General features: G+C 32.6%; 1 protein-coding gene across 1 annotated transcript in view; it reads left to right on the forward strand.

Moving 5' to 3' along the window:
* The first annotated feature begins 436 nt into the window (after positions 1 to 436).
* LOC119834678 (protein O-mannosyl-transferase TMTC2-like) overlaps positions 437 to 23,734 on the forward strand; it is a 71,505-nt gene continuing 48,207 nt past the window's right edge. The window contains exons 1-3 of the mRNA XM_038359115.1: positions 437 to 730; positions 11,129 to 11,256; positions 16,940 to 17,744. Of these exons, the coding sequence (XP_038215043.1) occupies positions 11,168 to 11,256; positions 16,940 to 17,744 (894 nt within the window). The 5' untranslated portion in view covers positions 437 to 730; positions 11,129 to 11,167. The remainder of the gene's footprint in view (positions 731 to 11,128; positions 11,257 to 16,939; positions 17,745 to 23,734) is intronic.

Here is a 23,734-nt window from a genome sequence, read left to right on the forward strand (position 1 = left end):
GGTAAGCATTCATAATTACCGGTTAAGTAACAAATGGGAATGGCGTGCAGCTACGTGCGTGGCTTTTCATCGCATGAACAAAGTCACTGCGCAACAAGTGACGTTTCCTTGATCTTCCCTATTCTTTATTGAAGATTAGGATATTTTTTTCCTTTAAAACCTGAAATAGTTGCTCTTCAATATTATTTGATGCTGTTTTCTATAAATGTATATAAACGAACGATACAGAAAACAGTTCTGATAGAATTTTCTTCTCGTGTCCTCTTGACAAACTGTTCGTATGAGTTTATTTACTTTCCGCCACTTTTAAATTAGGAATAGTAGGGCGCATGCGCGGTTTGAGAAAGAGAAGAGGGGAGAGGGACAGACAGTTCTACTCGCTCCGACCAATCGATTAGTCGCATAACGATAGCGACTTGTTAAATGCAGATGTGTCGTGTACACCAACGTCAGTCGGTGAGCACGGGTCTCCTCGACAACTCGGCTATGGCCTCGACGCGCCGGTACGCGTCATTCCTCGCGGCCTTTTGTAATGAGAGAGTTATTAAGCCGGTTTAAACACATCACTATCGAATGTGGCGGGGCGGCGTGTTGTGAAATAAAAAATAAACTGTTTTATGACTGACGATTATAAACATTGGGACTTATGATTTCAGAGCGGGAGATCCGTTTGTGTCAAAATATATCGATGAATTTTCAAATGAAGTGAACAAAGGATTTTAATAAGAAGGTAAAATTAGTTTAAAAAGCAATAGTGTAATATAAAAAATTCCGCTGCCATGTGTTAACCACAAAATGAAATTTCAAAACATTACTTCCTGTAATCGCATTTTACAGTGACTTACAACTTATTTAAGTAGCTTAGAAGAATACAAGTCCACCACATATTTTATTCTTTTTGAACTCAATTTTTATTACTTGAAATTTTTGGTCTAAATTAAAATTCTATATTATAAAAGTCTATATTAAAACGTAAATGAATAGGTCAGTTATATTTATAACTCAATTATTCGTGTTATATAAATCTATCGGTCTCTATGACCAATTAATGTTTAATAAATAAACATAGAAAGGATCTGATAGCATGAAAATGATCTGAAGCGATAATTTCGTAGCACATTCGTAGACCCGTTACAAGCAGAATTAAGGTTGAAGGTATTAATAAAAGATATCGGCATCTTCGGAATATTTCGGGTACAGTTGTCACCTAATACGTGATATCTCCGGTTTTATAGTCGCAATGTTATTGAACATTTAACGATCACACGTGGAAGCGAGAGTGGATATATCGCATACTAATGATATTAGTGTCAATATATACATTTTACAGCCAGCAAATTCGCATTTTAGTGTTTCAGGTGCGCACATTTTCCTCAATTTTAGTGTTTCGCGTGTTTACGACCAGGAATTCAGACAATGAAGTTTTTTATCAGCGTAGCAGGTTATAGGAATTTTTATTATGTGTCAGTGTGCATGTTTACGCTTATTGCTTTACGTGTGTGTGGGTTTTGTTTTTAATTGAATCGGCCTGTAGGGTTATAACAAGAATTACAATTAGCGCGCGTGAAAGTAACAAAAAGTTTGTAAATTATTTTGTAACTTACTGATTAGAAGTCATATTATTACTACGGCTTTTGATGACTTAATGAGAAGATTAAGAGTACATTATTAGTGGTATAAGGATGTCATATTTCTTTGAACTTTTTCTTGCAAACATTTGGGAAATATTTTTGAAAACTTTATTGGGGTGTATTTATGAGGGCAAAATTGTTTGTCTGCTATATATGTTTGTTATGTATGTTTCTATGGTAAGTGTAAGAGTTTGTGGCCTGTATCCCTTACCTTTCACTTCCCAATACTTTTCTTCATTCACGAGTTTCAATCCTTTCTTTATCCTACCCATCAAAGATACGCCTCTGCAAGTGTTCATGGGCGGTGGCAGAGTTTACCATCTGGCGACTGGCTTTTTAATCATGCCGACTATGATGTGGAAACAAAATATTAATTAGCCTTCCGCTTTACTGGCGCACAGTAACATACTCACAAGTAAATGTTAGTACAGTTAGAACCGACGAAAACCATTTAGTCATTCTTATTAGTAGATTAGGGGAAATAATAGTTAACACAATAAGCAAACATTCACAGTATTAATTATATTTTATTCCGGAAGCCATTTCACGTAAAATTAGATAAAGAAGAGAAAATATTTCGAAGTTATTGCTTATAAAAGCGTTATAATGTTTATCTTTTGGGATAGACTCCTGCGGGATTTTTAATGTGAGCTTTGATGGATCGTTTAGAAAATAAATATATAATGTTATTTGATTTAGTTGAGCTCTTTATTTTGTATCGTATTAGAATAAACCGAAAGAACTTTTTGTAATAAAATTCTCTTTGTTGCGTACTGTTTAATGGGAATTTGATTATGAATTCTTTATACTACTACCGTATGACAATCTCGATTTTATTCAATTTGAAAAGGCAACAATTTTCTCAAGATATTTTCATGAGCACGGAAAATTGTCCCAAAAGAAGATCAGATTACTTTTCACGCCATTAGAAAACATTTTCTTTGCACTATACAAGTAATGTTGTCGATGGAGCTAGAATTGAATAACGCTTATAACAAAAACAGAAATGACTGATGTTTCTTTTGTTACATATAAACTAAAATAGTAAACAGGATAAAATCGATTTTGAAATTCTTAATGATATAGTCTATTTTTAACTAAAGTTCCCAAAAAGATTTTCAAAACGACTACATTTTTTTTGGTTTTGGAACTGGAACTTGATGAGTCCGTGTATTTTCAACCGATTGACGTGATTCTTTTCGGGTAATAGTAAATTGTTATAATTTAGTCTCATTTTAGAATTTCCCGGAATATCGGTAACAACTTGAAGATAAGATTTATCTTAGGGACTTAGACAAAGCTCGAAAGAGCATATATGAAAATAATAGGATAAGTAATTTTTACAATTGAATCCAGTTAGTATTGACCATAAATAAACAATTACTTTCATAATATAATCTACAATGTACCTTAAGAACAATAAATCTTTACTACTAGCACTATACGTGGATAAGACATCTAGAGTTCTCACAAAATCTATGTGCTTAGCTCAACCCTCATATCTACCTATAACTGTTCTCGCTAGTACTTCTCGATAAATTTCTGCCTACTCGGAGGTGTAACGAGCCAGTCTGAAATTTATCACCTTTAAAACGTCACCGAGAAAAGAATTGGGCGTTAATCTTGTGTGAAAATTCACGCTGTCGTATGAATTATGAATTTACATGTTTGTGATTTAATGACGGCTTTGTTTTTGTATTTGGGGTATGAAATGGATTTCATTTGAAATCGGGTTGAATGTTTATATTAACGATTAATGAGAAATTGGAAGATTTTTATAAATAAAAAATAAACTTTAATTTCTTTTATAATAAAACATAAAATAATCAAGTTACTTTTATTTTTGTAAACACAAACATCAAAATACAATATACCAACTAAAATGTTATATGAAAAATATCTACGAAGATAGCATTTTCCGTGACTGGAGTATTAAATGCATATTAAATTGAAGAATAATAGATTAAAACTGTGTACTAACGGCAGCGCTATTAAAACAATTGTTATTTTAATATCACAATTTCGAGCGCTATCTCCTGCAGTCTATTTGTTTTTCTTCCTCACTATTTTACAGTTGCGTCCTATATAAAATTCGCTAGTTCTTGAAGTTTCTACGAAACTTAAGCGTAGGAACGAAAAAGAATTCTTTGAATACAAAGAAGTGTCGTGTTGTTAAGTTAAAGATAGATTTTACTGCTCTTTTGGACGGATAGGTTTTGCGTGCTAAATGCGTTTTATTTAATGGAAAATTCGTTTCATTGATGATTTTCTTTGAAATATTAAAAGCTATTTAGATATTTACTGTTAATTTAATTTGCATACTATATTTTCAGTAATGATACTGGTTTAGAATCATTAACGCCCTGGAGTAGAATAATATTTTTATCATCCTTACAAAAAATTATGAAAATGAAATATTACATAATAAAACTCGAATAAAATGTTTGGTTTGGATGGTTTTAAGACTTCACAATTATGTATTAGTTCATTTAATGCTCATTCAGCCTCATGATCCCAATTTATTGCATTGGATTAATAAGTGTTTTTTGATCAACATTGGTATATGCCATTAGATAATTATTTTTTAAACTTATGTCAAGGATTTGATTAATGATTTTTTAACAATGATCAAATTGTGGGTACCTTCACATATTCACTCACTTTAGTAGAAATACTTTAAAGTATCTATATCCATCTATTTAGAGGTGTCTATATCGATGCGTTCAACATCAGAAGACCTAATGTCTTCTATTTGAAAATATGTTTAAATTTGAAACAGATTATGTACCAACAGGTTAAAAGCTGTATAAGTAAAAATGTTACAACGTATAGAATTTTACTCACATTTGTAAAAGTTTTATGTATACAATTTTGCAAAACCAGTTTCGCAGGTAATTTGATACACCAGGTAGTTTTGTAACCTAGTCGAAGATATATTTATATCCCAGTTTAACCCAGGCGTAGACATAAAGCGCTGAGCTTCTATCGCCAAAGAATAGTGGTAGTCGTTAAACGTAAGATTCCCATACGAAAAAAATGTTTCACATTTTGTGAGTTAAGCCTCCACGTTTTATAGAAATGCCTAGCTCCAGAGATCACCTTGTAAGATACCTAATTCGTCTTACAAGAGTTAATGAATTTATAAGGTAGGTTCTTGTGTATTTTATCCGTTAAAATTATAATAGATAAAAAATCAAAAATAAAAAATATTCACAGAAAACCTTTATCTTATTTTGTTTACATTTTGTTAAAAATTAGCTATACATTTCTACACAAAAAAAAAATACACATTTTGTTAAAAAATATGAAATAAAATTAAATACTTTGTTTGTGTTGATTAAGTAAATACTGTGTTTTGAATTGACATTTTTCAACATTACAGACTGTATAAAGAATTCGTATAATTTATTCATAAGGCATTCATTGCGTAAATTTGTGTTAATGTAATAGATATATCAGTATCATTTGAATTAAACTTACCTGTTTAATTATAATAAGTATAAAGGAATCTTTAATAAGGAAAGCTTCGAAACATCCCAATTTTGGTTTCCGAGGATGAAATAAACCTTATCGAGTCTTGAATAATGTCAATTGTGCCAATGCTACGTATGTGCCCCACTTTAAGTAAACATCTCTATTTTCGTTTAGTGTACGAAAGCAGTCTTGAAGATAATAGTGCAAACGCTTCCTCTGCCCAAGTCAAGCGGGATTATTTACCTGTATCTGATTCTTTGTCTATTTTCGCTCCACAAACTTCGCTTTATTTGCTCCCGGCGATTGGTTCATTCTGCCATAACAAATGTAACTGAGATATTACTCGTTTGCTGGGATTATATTCTTCGGAATTGTTGGCAATTTCTGTTAACACATACGTTAATCTTAACCGTTGATGGTTTTCTTTATGATCGCCGTAATTGCAAATGTTTTATTTGGGCGCCCCAATTTATCATTAATAATTATTAATGATAAATGTTTCACAAATAATGTTAATACCAATTGGTATTGCGTATTGCGGTGCTAGTCTATTAATGTTATGTTTACATATCTAATAGTTTTCAAACATTAATTAAACTGGGCTTTGAGTGTCAAAATAAGCAGATTGTGTAATAGCAAAAAATAATCATTTAATGTTATTGATTTATTTTAATTAGCAACTATATATGGATATATAAGATTCTAAAACATAGATTTTGGTCTATGATGTCTTTATAATTAGAGAATAAAAGAGGAAGATATTTAGGATGACAAAAATGTAAGATGTTTATGAGTAAAGAATGGCTAAACATTCCTTCAAGAAGAATCAGAATAATAAATATTTTTTAAACAAGAAAATAGATTCATTTGCTTCAGCTATCTCATTATAATATGTTTTGTGATTGAAACCAGCTATTACTAATACTATAACACTACTTACTAAGAATTTAAATATGCTTGTGTAATAAAGCCTAAAATATAATATATTAAATTTTTTAAATTAAATTTCTTAGTCGTTTGAATTAGCTTTAGCTTTTTTGAGTAGTTACTTAGTGTAATAAAAAACATCATATAATCTATGAAATTTAAATGATTCATATATTTTAATAAATCACAAACAATTTGTTCTAACAGATAATAAATCGAGTTCGATGCTTGAAAGAGCATTTCCTATACTCAAATACATTTGTTAGCGTAGTTTATTTTATGTAATTCAAGGTATATAGAGTAAGCGAGTTCGGCAAAGAAAGCAGGCTAAATTCGAACGGAACGTTGGCAGGTATTTTGTCTTCTAAATGTGTTAGTATTTCCAAATCGTTTCTCGTTATTTACCGATACCTAGACTATACGACAATAACCTCAAATCAAATGCATTACGATTTAAAGCAATCTACGGAACTTGAACGGATGCAGTAGAACCATAAATCTCGCTAACGTGATAACTTTTATTCCCATTGGATAGTCGCATGTGACGTGTACAAGGCGTTCGCAAAAATATTTTTAAAAGCTTTCTGATTAAGGAAAATATGAAATGACTCTCCGAGGAATCTCTGCATGAACAATACCTTAGAGCTTATTCTGGGAAATTCAGGGAATCTATTCTAAATTTTCATATTTTGATATTTTTATTCCCATTGGTCACTGTTTCCATCGAGAATTTCAATGTTATTTAAAGTACGTATACGACAGTATAAATGAAAATGTGTCCTGTTTTTATATCTTCATTCATACTTCTTACCAACACAGTTATAAACCTAAAATAAAATATGTTTCTTTAGATGCTTCTTGTGGGGTCTTATATGTTAGAGAATTATTCATTACATCATTATTTTTATCAAGTTAAAATTGAAAAACCTTGAAGGAAGAGGACGAGCGTAAATCTGTTTAATGTGACGACGTGAATAATGTTTCGAACGCGTTGTTCAGAATCACTTATTTCCGTCAACGAAGTACTTATAGGATAAGTAATAAGTATATTGTTTTAGAATCTCGCCGGAAAAAGCCGCGATATTTTTAAACTTTTTACCTTCTGGTGGTAATATTTTAGCAGCAATTACGTATGGTTATTATTAATGTTTGTTTATTATTCCGACATTTTACATCCAAGACCATTTTACAATTTTGTAAATATTATAATTATATTTAGATAACTATTTATAAAATGTTTTGAATGTCATGTTACAAGAAAAAAGAACATGTAGTATTTCATTCAATCTTCTATTGCTTTATGCTAAGAGATGGAGAGGATGTGGAAAGCTTCATAGGCCATGTAGCTTTTTCTTGTTGTTATCTTTCTAATATACAAAATAAATAATTTAATTGTTTAAAACATATACTTTTATTGTCGCTGGTATAAGGCTGTTCACACACTACTAACTTTTAATGCTTTTATACTAATTTCATTCATTCTATTTATCATTCAAATCTATGCATATTAATATTATTGCTGGCTATATGAATATGCTATGCTTTGCTATGTAAAATTAAAAAAAGAAAAATCAGCAATTTAGTAACAGTTCGAAAATGAGATAACAGAGAAAACAATTCAGGCGTCATCTACAGACATGCAACTAACGAAGGCGTTTAAACGTGCCTTTTGGAATATCGCTTGGTCATGTGCACCTCCCCGGATGAGATTGTAGGCCTAAAATTAAATTCTATGAATTCTCGTTTTAACGTTTCTGTCTGTAATTTACAAAGGATTTGAGTATAAAGTATATACGAATTCGTTTTTATTTTTCACGACGAGCCACCTCTATTTTCTTTATAATTGAGTCTTATGCAGATTACCTGCATGTTATGTTCAAGAAACTGCAATATCCTTCCATCATGCCTGTCCTGAAGAAAATAAAATAAAAAAGATAAAGGATGGCAAAAGGGCTGTTAAAACAACGTTACAGTATAAATCCAACAGCTTCTGTAATCGCGGAGATTAAGGATTATATTTCTGCTAAGTAAAAAGGATGGAGTGTTTAATAAAAATTGGAGAAATGTTTACTTATGTTACGGTTAAGATTTTTATAGTACGGATTCAGAGTCATCTAAATAAGTTAGTTGGAACAAAGTAGACACAGCTATAGAGATTAAACTAATGGATATTTATTTCTTAAAACATAGCTACTTTATATTACTTAAAGCGGGTTTAATCGTAAATAACCACGCAGACGTGTTCTTCTTTTCAGGTTGATTTAAAGGTCAATGAACGCTGTTTGAATATTTTAGTTTTGTTTTGTTAGAAGAATGGTCAAATTTCATCTCTATATTTAGTTTTATGATTTACTGTGACTTTTTTTATCACTCCCCTTATGTTTTTGTTTTATTAATGGACGTTTCAACAAACTTAGAAGGTTCTCAATTCAATTATATTTTTTTCTTTGTTTTGCACTGTCACTTGTTTTTGCTGTAAGGGATAAGGAAAGGCTTGATGGATTTGATGATTCTTCTCCAGTGCGAGCCGGCCCAAGTCGTGCCGAAGCATGCTCGTCTCCTATTGGTGCGATTAATTGGGAATTGTTGTCATTTAGTACTATTTTACAATCTGGACCCCCAGTCCACACGGACGTCGGTGATCTTTTTTGAAGATTTTTTGCTTTTTAATGTTTTACGCAAATAATAGTTTATAAACTAATTATTTTGTTATTTACATACGTAGGTATAACAAAAACTTGTCACATTCACTTTATTTAGTCAATTTGCGATGTGTGTTATTGTGGTTTGTATATCAGTCAGTCCTTTATATCATATTACAATGAGGTTCGATAACTATTTCTATCTTTTATCATCTCATTTATAATTTTCTTTTGGAGAATATAACTGAAGCATTGATAATAATCTAAAAGAATGTTTCAATTTACCAACCGGAATTGAGAACCTGAAGTCTAGGTTGCGATTTTGTTCCAACTAGAGTCTCGTGAGGAATTTAAGAGGTCATTATTAGTCTTTTGTTGTAAGAATAATAGATAATATCATGTAAAATATTTAAGTAATCGGTACGTAATAGTCAGTTCTTATATTCTTTCAAAATAAGTATTTATACATACAAAAAATGTACATATATGCATACCAAACATTTTAGGATCTATAAAATTTTACTTATGTTATTTGCATATCTATGCTATCGTTGAATTCGATATCTGTCGAATTCCACGATATCATCTCTAAAACGCGGCATTTCGGGAAAGAAAAACTTTAGTTTGAAAAAAGGGATGCACTGCAATTTAAATTTATTTTTATAAAAATAAATTAAATGTAACATAAATAGATAATACCAATAAGTCAGTAAATTAGATCATAGTGCTAAAGCTCATAAGTGCTAAAGCCTAACGACTATGGAATGTTGTGGTTAGGAGATGGAAGAGTCCAGCTATAAGATATAAACCACAGTTTAGGAGCTCACCACAACGCTATCCACTTTGGAAAATTGTATGGAAGGAATAAGCATTCGTAGCCTCAGTAGAGTATGTGGTTAATATTTTATCATAATAAAAAAAGTGATACAAATATTTCGAAAAAAAGCCTTCTTGTCGCGGGTTCGGCCGCGTGGTCAAAAGAAGTTCCCAGGGGTGTGAAATGTAACCCCGCGGCATGCGGTACCTTATATAACTTTTTGTCTCCTGACCGTCTCCAGCCACAAAAATCATATCGTAAAATCGGTCCATAGACTCGTGAAAAAAGACAAAAAAACAAACATAGTTCAGTATAGTATATATATTTATATATAGTGTAGGAGAATATGTTATATAGCATGTTTTAACTCATAGTAATTTTAATAAAAGCATAATAAAAAACTCTGTTGAAACTTTTTCAATTAAATGAACAACGATGGTGTAAATTTATGTTATGAAAAGTTGTCCACGTGGACGTATAAATATATGCGAATAGATGTACATAAAAAAATTCACGCAGTATTTTAAGAATTACCTATTTGCTGTATCGATGAAAGCTTATGGAACCTTTTTTAATACGCTTTTATTAGTTTCACATGTACGTTTATATAACCGACTCCTTTAGACTGGATTTTGATGAAATTTAAAGGGACAAATTGATTTAAAATTTTGTACATTTACTTATCAAGGATGACATGCAAGAATTTAATGAGTTTATCTTAATAGGATCGCTAGGATTAAATTATTTCCTTAGGTATAATCTGCATAATATATAAGAGCAAATGAGATAATTTAGTTGATTCTATCAAATAAACAAAAACATATACTCGTAACTATAAAAAATTTAATAAAGATTCCATCATATCATTGAGTACCAAACATCCACATAAACTCTTACGTTTAAAATATAAGTAGGATACTACAGTCAGTTACAATTCAAATTCAATAAAATACTCAAATATCCAGTTGGGTATTGAATATTAGCAAAGTAATGAGATTTCAGACTGATGCGTTTTTTGTGGCGGAGATTAAATAATTGAGCCCGGCAATTCAAAGTATTGAATAAAACGTGGAAATCGTACTTTGTATGCTTAATTACATAATAGTTTTAAAGCGAGCATATAAACGAGCCGAAATCGATAATTATGGTTTAATAATTGTGTGAGCGCTTGTTTTAAGATAGAGTTGAATGCAATAAAACATTATTATATCAAAATAAATTATTAACTGTAAATTTTCATAAAACTGTCCTACGCCACATTGTAAAGTACACCTTACGAAACTGTTAATTTCAAAAAAGATGCCATATGACGAGATTTCCCAGCGCCGACCTATCTTCCCACACTTTCTGAATAGTCATAGAAACCAGTTTTTTGCTATTAACTGAGTACATTAATTGGATAATTGTGCAGTATAATAATATTATGGTATTTGATTTACGTTCAATCCATTCTTACAAAAAAAAATCCCATTACACTTTGATGTTTTTAGTATCATATTCGATGACAAATGTTTGTAATCGAATTGCAATAACTTCTTTACATCATCTGTTACTCACATACACATTTGAAATCCCAGGCTCAAACAATAAATCCAGCTATATATCTGATCATTGACCAATGTTGTATATTGTTGCAGAAGCGGTGATAAATAAAGTGATGTAGCGAGCACGTCACAATGGATCAGTGGGTGACGGCGGCGAGTTCGCTTTTGGCGTTTCTGCTGTACTACAACACGCTCGACGCCGGATTTGTTTACGATGACAGGTATTGTGACTTCGCTTTATAACTTTCGAGGATACCGTACAGAGTTCAGTTAATTGAAGCACTTTCCATGTGATATTGCTTAGTGAACTGCTTGTAGAAACTTTCATAGTTTAATGGTCCACTTTTTAGAAATTGATAGAACGATTATTTAATGATTATTGACATGAGTTGTTTGAAGATTGCGGTTGAATATCTTCACGAAGATGCATGCACACAATTTTTTCTTAATTTCCGTCTCATAGCTCCTATAAATAATCTAAGTCGGATGAAGCCTTAAGCAAAGCAGTGGTGAAAATTGCATTACATCCTGAGCCTTTAAAAAAAAAAAATATATATATACGTCAATAAAATGAAAAACAAATATTTTGAAGGTTGTTGTTATTTTGGGAACTGCTTTTTCTAAAGAAGCATCTAGTATTATAATAAATGCGAAAGTTTGTAGGGATGTGTGTGTTTTTTACTCTTTCGCGCAAAAACTGCTGAACCGATTCCTATGTAATTTTGTACGTAGACAATTGGACAACTGGAATAACATGTAGGCAACTTTTTATCCCGATATTCTTACGGGATACGGACTTGCGCGTGTGAAACCGCGGGGTGCAGTTAATCTTCCATATTTTTAATACAGTTTTTGAATTTAGCAATACTAAACGATTCAATACTATGAGGAATTCTATTGTATCAGCGTATTATATATCAGCGACCTTGTCCAATAAACTTTTTACTTCACTAAGCCGGAAAACAGGCATTTCAATTTTATTTCTGTTCCTCGTTTGTTAACTATGTCTATTACCTACTTTTGTATGTAAGTCAATGTTATTGTGTACGTGCATTATGTTATTAAATATATACTGTGGCGGCATTTATAGTAATTATAACATTTATTGAATTGTGTCAATATTGTATTGTCTCATCAGGTGTGATTCAAAAGTTACGTAATTAGTTCAAGGTTCAAGCAGCTCGTTAAAATGAGTTTAACTTTAACAATGACTGTTTTCAGCAGGTCTGTATTGTGCGACGCTAATTGCTATTGCTAATATAGCTATTGATTTGTAAAATACATAGAACATAAATTAGGAAGTTCAGCGATAACAGATGGCTTTTGGTTTCAAATATTTTTAAATCGACGTAGCATTTGTTGACTAATAAAAGTGAAGTCCCGTGTCCCCTAGTGGGGTATGGGGCAGATGATGTACATCTGTTTCACTGATCGATTTTCTTTACGGACAAGTAGGTGATCAACCTTCTGTGTCCTGCCAGACCGAGACATTTTTTTTTGTGCGTCCCCACCGGGAATTGAACCCAGGACCCCTCGGTTCTACGCTCACGCGTTAACCACTGTACCAAGGAGGCGGTCAATTCAATTTGTTGACTAATAGTATGGACAATAGTTTTTTGTGTTAACGGGTTAGTTTGTTGTTTAACTTTGACCAACAAAATAACATTGAATATTTCCAAAAATCTCTGCTTAAAATGTTGATAGACGATAAAACGGAATACGCCTGAAGGGAATGAAGGCAATTATTAAATAACTAGCTGTTGCCGGCACCATCACCCATGTGGTAAAAAAAATCAGGGTACAATAACATACCTTATTTTATCTTCTTGGGGGAAGAAATAATTAAAATCCTAAGTGTCTATATATCATACTGGTTATAGGCATGCGAAAATTATAGCTTATTTGTCCAGTAGTTTGAGCTGTGCGTCGATGTATCGTTTTATTCCTAAAAACCTGGTGCCTATTGATTGTTACTATGATTATTTATTGCAGACTTTGAGTATAATCAATCTGTAAGCATAAAGCGACCTTCTTCGTGTTATTTTCCTCATTAAATCAAGCTAAGCCTCATCATTGATTGCATAGAATGATTTTTTTTGTTATGTCATAGTCGGCAATGGAGCTAGTGGGTCGCCTGATGGTAAGCGCTATCACCGCCCATGAACATTTGAACACGCACAAGGTCAATTGCATTGGTTTTCTGTGGGGGTGTGGTACTTCCCCGGTGCGAGTTGGCCCAGTTCGTGCCGAAGCGTGCTCGACTACCGCATACAGAATTGACCGTTAACAGTTCAACAGTTAATCTTTTGTAGTGTACATGCCTAAAAATATTTAACAAAAAATAAAAAAATGTAGAATAGTATTTCACTTATAGCCGTACAAATAAACTACTTCTTCATTTATTCACTTTATATCTAATTTTCATGTAATTATATTAAATGTAGACCTTTGTGAGTCTCGTTAATGACCAATATAATACAAACAGTGCTTAGTATCAAATATTGGAGTATGTCTTAATAAATAATTCTCACAGCCAAATAGCTTTTAGCAAACCAATTAATTCACGTGAAATCATAATAAACACACGCCTGTCGACGGCTCACTACTGAGAGATGCAAGCTATTTGCCTACAGATGGATACATATTTGAGACGTAGTAAGTGCAACTCCAGGCACGCCTTGACTACATCTGGCTCGTTGATATGCGAAGCTCTGCTTATGCTGAGGTTTACTGCAATGTCGTTGTTTCTCATAATCCGCTTTACTTGCAAGCGGCGCTAGGATTAATGTTTAAATTGTGGTGTATGCAAGCGATACCATTTTTTTGTACACTTTCACAAAGTTTATTAATTAAAAAAGAAAAATATTTGCGAAGTTATAAGTATATTTTATTTTCGGTAATAAAAGGACCATAACTAGTATGTATGATCTTATTGAAAGTTATAGAATGCACCCTATAGATAGATTATAATTAATATTTTCAATTCAAAACTGTACTATTTAGAGGGGCGACATTTTTAATTGTTCTTCTATAATATTAAAATTAATTACTTACATAACAGTAGCTTATAATAGTTAAATAGAGCGTTAAGGATTAATAAAGACGTCACAACACACATTATTAGTACTTACGTTTTATATGTCTATAAAGTAGGTACATATAAAAGTAACTTGAATATTACTGTTATAAAATGTGTAACCTACTGGACAGATTATGCCTCACTCAATCAAATGTCACGTTACGCTAAATTACATCACACAAGACAAACATAGGATACGTATTGATGTAATCACATCTCTTTGTTGTCTCTGCCATCTGACTGATTCTATAGGAAATAAAAATAAAGTGTGTTATTTGTAGTCTATCGGCGCAACGTAGTGAATCGGAGCTGTATTCGCACAATAATAAATTTCTTCCTCTAGTGAACGCTCCGAACGATAATGATGATAGAATCGCTGAACTTTGTCCTGGGTGGTTGCAAGCCACTCTAGTGTTTCGTAATTGAAGGCTTACGTGACGACTGTACGCCACAGCTGGCCGCAACTTTCGCTGCGACGAGTTTTATACCGTCCCAACTTTATCTCAATCTAAGTTTGGGCTTCGCTACGAATGAAAATAGTTTTTATTGAAACGATTCTAAGAAATCGTACAATGCAGAATATCATACAGCTCTTATAATTTTCTATTCTCAAAAAGGTTTATCACTAGAAGTTGGTTAAATCTTGATTATTTAGAATTCTTAACCTTGTTTACAATGCAGTTGATATTGAATTAATAATCTAAAAAAACAGTATAATATTTTTCTTCATTGTCACTTATTTTATATTTATAATGTACATAATATGTAGACAGAAACGAGTGCGTAGGCTACTTATTTTAAGCCCATTGAAAAGAAGTCCACAAGTAAAAAAGGTTTCAGTGTTATGGAAAAATCGTTTAAGCGTGTCCACCGAAAACAATTTCTGTTTATCGTTCCATACGACTATTATTATAGTTCTTTCGAACAAAATAAAAGTAATTTACGAACAAAATACTCACTAAAGTTTTTATGTAAATAAGAAAGGCGTCTTACTCACAATTTACAATACAATGGCCAAATGTTAGAGATGATTTTTCCCTCTTCGCGTAGTAAGCACGGTTTTGCCCCCATAAAAATATATTATTCAATCGGCTATTTTACTGGCTTTCTATACGAAATTTAAAATGAAAGGATATTATGTATACGGGATCAATAGCTGAAATTATCTCAAAAGGTGAATAGCAATGCAATGTCTCTCGTTATTTAACAACCCTTAACAAATATTGTATTCAACTAAATGTATACAGTACTTTTAGTTGTGGACTTTGGAGCTGTTGATCAGAATCAAAGAATCCAACTTTCTTTCACGATAAATGTTTTATGATGTTAGCTTAAAACGGAATATTTATTTCAGCAGCACGCACCGTAATTAACTAACATCATGAATAACATCATGAATAATTATTTTACGCGTATAAAATTTTGTATAACATTCTTAAATAAGGGTCATGTCATGACATAAGAGTTAAGCCCCATTTGAGGCCTGGCGAGGGTTAGTCGTGTCTTCATATAACTAGAAATAGATCTTAACTAACGAATATTTTATAGAAATCCTCTATTTTTTCTTAAATCAACAGTTTTACTCGGAACATGGTTAATTGGAAAAAGAACATCTAGTCTTAAAACTAATTTAGCCTTATCTATCAGCTATATTAAAGAGGTTCAGAAAATTAAGTAGCGACTTGACATTAATTAAACCTATAAAGTTCAATAAGACGCTGTGAATCACGAACGGGATACAGAATCCAATAAGCATCAAATATAGGGGCCGGAAAATCAATCCCTCAAGAAGCATGGGAAACGTAATCCATTATTTAGACGGTATTGCACTGTTAATCGAATAGATTAGATCTGTGGGCTTGTTAATATGCGATTTATTCGGGTTTAAAATTAACGAACATAGACGGTACCTTAGAACGTTCCTTATGTTTTTGTAAATGAAGAGGAAATGTTATTTCTCTTTGTTGGAATGATTAAGAAGCTTCATAGCTTCGGTGTACTTTTGCTAACACTTTTCCACTTTGAAAAGTTACTATTAATAACATTTCTGAGAGACGTTGGTTTTATTTTTATTTTATTTTATACCGAACGTGGGAGAAGCCGGGCAAGTACATGACATTAAATGAAAATGCATGATTCAATCATCTAAAATATTTAAATCGATTGCTACATCCATGCTAAGTGTGCATTATACTATTGTTTTTAATACAATAAAATCAATAAGCATGTAATCGTAGTGCGTACCTTATAATTATAAAAATATAAAAACGTTTCCATAATAAGCATTCGTTATGGCGACAGGAAAGGTATTTCATAAAGTCACTTTCATGATTCATATTGGTTAGTGTATTTATGGGAACGTTTTTAATCAACGTTAATGAAAAAATACACCTACGTGACAGGAGCTCGTTTATTGCAATATTCCCACGAGGCATTTCACGGGGACTGTCACGAATGGCATCAAACTCGAAAATATTTCTATCGTCTTTATGCCTTATTGCATTAACATAAACCCGTGAAGCTCGAGTTTTCAAACGGTTGTTAGTGTCATCGCGTTCTTTGATGGAAGTTTGGTGACTTGATTACTTTGGAATATGAACAATCACGCAATCCGCGTCGATTTTATATTTCATACCTCACCTAGGAGTTCTAAATTTTTCATTTAAGAGCTAAATTTAATGTAACATTATGAGTGCTGTACTCATTAATCATACGGGAAAAAGGTCTGCGATATATATACTGATTTGCGTTATACAATTTAATTGATTGAGATAATCCTGTCTTTGTATTTTAACTTTCTTAACTTTCATTTGTTTCTTTCACAGGCGGGCCATTCTCTCCAACCCGGATGTCATCGGGCACACTCCGATAAAGTCTTTGTTCGAAAACGACTTTTGGGGAACGCCGCTCACCGATCCGGGATCCCATGGCTCTTATAGGCCATTATGTGTAGCAACATATCGCCTTAACTACGCCTTTAGTGGCTTTAAACCATGGAGCTATCATTTTCTCAACATCTTTTTTCATTCCACGGCAACGGCACTCGTAGTAATAACGGCAAAACGCTTGTTACCATCGTACTGTATGAGAGTGGGAACAGTTGTGGCTGGATTAACTTTTGCAGCACATCCCATACACACAGAGGCCGTAGCGGGAGTCGTAGGACGAGCTGATTTAGCCGCGTGTAACTTTTTTCTACTGAGTTTCCTTCTATACACAGAACATTTGAGAATCAGAAATGAGAGTCATCGGCGAAACTGTCGCCACAACTACAAGCAAATTGTACGACATTTGGAAACCGTAGATCAAAATTTTCGTTTAAGTTGTCATGGACTGGTACAACACATATTGATGAATGTGAGAAAATTGCTGAAAGCGAGCAAATCCGGACCATTGAAAGTGTTGAATGTTTGTGAAGTTCACGTCGAATCAGTGCAGCTTAATAAGTGTCATTGCAACGGTTGTGCCAGTGAAGATACTAGTGAATTGTTGCAATGGTGTACTTTAGTGGGGACACTTTTATTCGCGACAGCTGCGACGTTGTGCAAGGAGCCAGCCGTAATGGTTGTGCCTCTATGTATTATATATGACTTTTTAAAAGACATTCGACAGGAAGAGCCGTATTTGAAGGTAAGATATAAAATCCGCCTTTTCTTATTATATTAGCGTACGTTTTAGATCGTATGTTATATATCACCAAAAGTAAGATGTGATAAGGCCGTGTGAAATCGTATAACGCACTTTGGAGTTGAAGGGGTTGGTTACGGGGTTTAAAGGCCTGAAATATAAATAACCAATTCTCTATTTTCCGAAATGACGTCTCAAAGTGTGTATGTGTTTAAAAATAAATGATATATTACGTGTTTAATCACTAGTCAAGTTTTTGACTAAAGTAATGAAACAGTAACTACCAACGCAATCCTTCTAATCCAATTTGTATCTCTGAACGTCTTGATTGTTTTGAAGTCGTGGTCAGAAAGTTTGATTAGATGACTGCTTGCAAAGTTTTCTCATCCGACCGACCGTAAAATAATCTGTAACACACGAAAACCCAGATACGAGTTCAATATAGAGGATAATTCGTAGTATATAGCATTTGAGAAGTTGAATCAGTGATACGATTCTGCGCATAATATGTATATGAATGCAGGTTTTGTAGATATATATTTTAAAGGCAAGTAAGAATTAGATAACGATAGAATATCTATATAATACATGTAAATGAAAAAATGCGCACAATAATGAAAAAAAGGAGCTCATTCATTGCGCACTAAGGTACTTCAAATATCAATGCCATGATTTATTTAATTGTAGATAATCATTCAAATTAAAAAGTTAAGTCGCAATTAAAACACTTAAAATCATTAGGTATTTGCGTTAAATCAAACACAAGTAATTACAAAAAAAGTTATATAGGGATTTCCTATCATCACAATGCACAAGACAACAGTAAATTTTGAAATTAAGTGTATTAATTAATCAGTAGTAGTTTTACGTCCCCGGATTCGCCTACGTAGTTGTAGAATCCCGTAGGACCGCGTACGACATGTAACACCGCGGTAAAAAGTATGGAATTCTTTAAAAAAAAACCTACCTATCCGAGGACACAAAATTTTCACATTTATAATAATAACTAAGGTAAATAATTAACATTCCCTATACACAAACATGTATTCAAGAGAAATGATGGTAGATTATAGGTATGTATTCGTTAGCCCTACTTCATGCAGCTGGCTAATTAAATCTAATTTCTGGACGCGGGTAATGATAACGGAGATATTTCGGGCGAGTGTGGCCGACGTGAAGCCGACGGGCTTAGTGAGAAATTCGAGCCACATGTAAAAAATTAATTAACTCAGAAGTTAGATGATGGAGGACTGTTTTGCCATTGAGTTTAATTTGACTCCAGTTTTTATTAGATTTGTGTAATGGACATTGGTCAATCCTGATGATTACGATCATATGGTAAATTATAAAAATGATGTGATGACAACAAATTTCATATCGACAGAAGATTGTCTTGTGTAAATAAAATTTATGTCTTGGAAAATTCATAATCGTGAAAGATGGAACCAAAATTTAATTTGCTTTTTATTGTCCTTATTGTTTGAACGTTTTGTGTTAATTGTGAAAGGAAACTTAGCAGTCAATTGAATTTTTTGATTTCCATTATTTTGTGGGCTTATTGTTCCTTAATTAACAATTCAGTAGATTTGAAGGATTTCCATCTTACTTTGATGATATTTTTTCTTTTTGTGGTAAGGTTTTATTTTGTACATAATATTATATTGCTTATTGTATAGGTTAGGTTAGGTTAGGTTTTTGGGTTGCATCTATGGCAATAACAATAATATTATTGAATATTTTATTGCATAGTAGAAATAAATGCTAATGCTAATTAGACAAAATAAAAAAATATGAAATTACGAAAACACATTTAAATCAGAATAATTTTAATGAAATGTCAAATAGAAATCAATATGCAAAATTTATGTAACTATTAGTTTAGTAAACTTTCATTATATTAAATACGTTGCAATAATGGAGCCAGTTTGTTTTCGTTATTTGATATAACCTCGGAAACTGTTAGGGGTTATATATCTGGTGAGGTACTATTAGAGCAAGTATGGAGAGTTATGTTTGATTTTGGTAAACAAACGCTTCAGGCATATGGTTAGAATTACAAAGGACTTCAAATAATTCAGCATAAATTTTGTTATACAAAGGCGAGCACTCAATAGATCACGTACCTACGCTTATCTACTTATAATTTATAAGAGTTACATAAATTCAATGAGCTCCAATTTCATTGTGTGGCAGAACTGTGGGCGTACCTAATCACTTTTAAATAGTGATTCTGTATTGATGTTTCACAGGATTAATTCATAGTGTCGCATTGCAGAGTGTGTATCGATTACGATTTACATTAGAATAATTTAGATTTGTGTGATAGTCCTGAATTTTATTTGTTTGAAAAAAAATAATGAAGTAAAATTTAAAATGCAGCAAGATGATCACACCAAAGAATTAAAGCATTGATCAACTAACGAAAGGTGTATAATAAATATGACGGTTGAATATATACACATATATGAAGTAAGAACAATAAATTTCAATTGAATTCCAATTTACGCCCTACAATTAAATGATATACGGGTGGCGCGATTGTTTTTCGATACCGAAGCCATTGCATTCTCGAATTAAGTGAGCGGAAGATTGCCATTAAATGAAGCATTACGTTGCGCAAGCAATAAATAAATGAAAGAGCACACTTTTATGGCATACCTATTAACCTTACGTTTTCATATTGGAAAACATGTTTTAACCAGTATATTTTATTGCGTATTTATGTTCCTACCTTTACCCTAAATCCTAAAACCTTATATCACAGAGATTATATGACCCGAACAACAATGCTCATCTCAACAAATATCGTTTTATTTTACTGACATATATAATATCGGCTGTACCTAACGAAAACTAACGAAATGCGCAAAGCATTATCCTCCCGATTGTATAATAAAAAATCAATAAAAGAAAGGAAACCTTCATCGCTTTTTTATTATACAGCCCGGATTGGAGGTAGATTCAGATCGGGAGCGCAAGGCTCCACTCTGAATACATATCAATGAATATATTACTATGGCATTTGTTTATTAATAATGTTTGACCTGACTTCCGATACGATACACACTGCTAGTCACATTTTATTACCAATGCCTCCGCAAGTTTATGCGATCTCATGCAATAAAGTGATAAAACAGTTAGCTCGCAGAACGTTACAGAACTCTCTCAGATATATTGGAGAGAACACAATAAAACAGCCATTAAAAGCACAAACTTGCCGAACGCTTTGTTTTCTCTTTTTCATATCAGTTCAGACAGGATATAAATTATTTTACGTTTTATTTTATTTTAACTTAATATTGTTGCGGTTCAGTGTAAATATAAAACGGTAAAGCGTGCTGATGTTGAAGATGAAAAGAAGTTTTAATAAATCCTGGCTACGTATGTAATATGAGAAACATTCACACTTCATTAACGATAACTTTTTTATATAAAAGCTCTTTAACGTTAATCAAAAATGTTCTCCGATACGGCGTACTAATTTGCATGATATCGTTCTTTCACCAACATAATTGTAAGCGGAGCCAAATGAATATCGATTTAGGGCCGTTTTGCTCACAGCTCATTTACCCTGCATAAAATTAGTAGCTGGACCTTTTCGCGGATGGCGGGCGATATTTCTCCTATCTTGAATACTAAAGCAATTTTCTGTAGCTCTCAACATTAAATTAACATTTGGGCTTTTTCTGCTCTCACTTGGCCTCGGTACTTTACGGTCCCTAGTATATTTCAGCGGTCGCGTAATTTGTGGCTCGTAAATGTTCTGAAATTGGTCATCCCTTTGGTTGAGGTGAATTTATGACCTTCTCGGTCGGCCTGTCGAAAGGGGAATTAATAAGGCCCCCTTAATGGTGAAACGTACCCTTACCATCAATTTGAATGTCCCAAGATTACTGTGGACCAGTGAAACGAGCGTCTGGCCGTGAAATATATCACTGAAGCTATTTTTCATGTTATCCTATCGAGTAAATTGAATTCTTCTTTTGAGAGATATTCATCTTTAATAAGGAAAACATTTTCAAGTGAATCAATTCAAACGCGCTTTCAAGTACACCTTTTAATACGGAATTGATAATGTTTGACTACCAATACTTCTTTAAAGAGCTTATTAATGAAATAAGAAATAATATTACGTATTTACAGGCATTTGTATCATGAAAAAGCAAAAATAATTGATATTTATTGGTACTTTTTGTATAAAAATTTTAACCTCATTTTCAATATAATATATATAGCGTTATACTCATTAGCACTTGTCATCAGCATCATTATTATCTACACTTCGCAATCATATCGCGAAAAAATCTATATATTTAAAACATTTATGTATTATCTATACATGGAATCTCCTTTTCTAGTCAGTAATTAATGACATAATGACTTATTGCAAACTAAAAAAAAATGGCATTGTACAAACTACCAACTACAAACAACAGAAACAAAGTCATTTTAGTAGTTATCAAAATACACAAGCAAATAAAAATATGGCCCTAATTCCATGTCTTGAAAGAATAATAATATTTTCTATTTCGTTAGGCTGGATATTGTATAGTTACGTGCGCTCGGATGCTTGCCAGCTGCGACGCGCAAACTCTGCTAGGCGACCGTAGACTTAAGTGGTGCTGGAATAGTTAAGGATTTGCGTCCTTTAAGCAATTCTGTTGTAATTGGGAACTTCCACAGATTTAGAATACGCTTGCTCATTAACGAGTATGAAATAAGAAGGATTTAGTCGGTGTTAACTATGTTAGTATGTATAGGTGTAAAATTTAAAATTACTTGCATGAGGTTCGATAGGTATACCGCGTGAACAATAGCTAATTGTTTTTTAGGGGCCCAATTTTCAGAAATCATTCAATTGAATCTGTTAAAAAAAATTAATCAAGAGCGGTGAATATTAATGTTTTCTACTACGTTGATACTTTAAAACAATTGAATAATAAATAAAGTTGATTTTCATCTGCTATATATTTTTAGTTTTTTATCAACAGAATGCTATAGAAGGACGCGGATACGAACCGATTCACGATATCAATTTGTTTAAACGTCTCTACTAATACTAGTAGATAAATGTAATATGTAAAAAATATGTATATATTTTTTTAACTTCATTTATCAATTGCACTACATATCTCATAAGTAATTAAAAATTTATTTTTAAGTTTGCATGATATTTTTATATACATTGTTTCATTAATTACCTAACCTCACCTCATTAGGACAGGTAGTGCCTATATAATACATATTTTCTTTAATTAAAACACCAATAAAAGAAACGCAATAACTTACAACCTATGTAGGTATGTCTCTTCCATTTGATCGTTATCTTATGGTCCCCAGTCCTAAATCAAAGAGCTGTGAAGTCTCCCCATGCTTCCATATTTTCACACCCCAACAACGTCGTATAATAGCTATTGACCAAATTTATAGACTTTCATCTCCCATTTTCTTCTTTATGTGCCGTTTGAATTAGCTAAATATTAGGGAAGAGAAGCTGTGTGATATATCGGTTAAAGCTTTACGAATAACTTTCATATGCAAAGTAAATGTCAAAATGTAAATCGAAGTATGCGGTGTTACCTATACAAATATGTGGGCTTTGTCACTATGCTTTGCCATTGAAATGATAATTCTTAATTAAGTTAATAAGAAATGGGCACTCCTAAGAATGCCCCCTAAGATGAAACTAAGAGGCACAAGACACTTTAATACTTTGAAAAGTCATTCGCACACGTATGTTCCCATTCAAAAGGCTGGGAGAAGCTAGCGTGAGCAATCACAAAAGAACGGAAACGAGCAGCGCAGAAACACAGCCGTTAATAAACGTCCTTCCTCGATGTCGTACGCCATCGACTTTTCAAAGAGAGACATTTTTGTTTCATTTAAAAATCAAGTTTCATTTCACAGTTCTACCAGGTTGCATCTCTTTGACATGTATTCAGGTAAATCGTGAATCGTGTAAAGAACGTGCCACATTCACGGTATGTACACAT

Source organism: Zerene cesonia, chromosome 19, assembly GCF_012273895.1.
Source record: "Zerene cesonia ecotype Mississippi chromosome 19, Zerene_cesonia_1.1, whole genome shotgun sequence".
Taxonomy (NCBI): Eukaryota; Metazoa; Arthropoda; class Insecta; order Lepidoptera; family Pieridae; genus Zerene; species Zerene cesonia.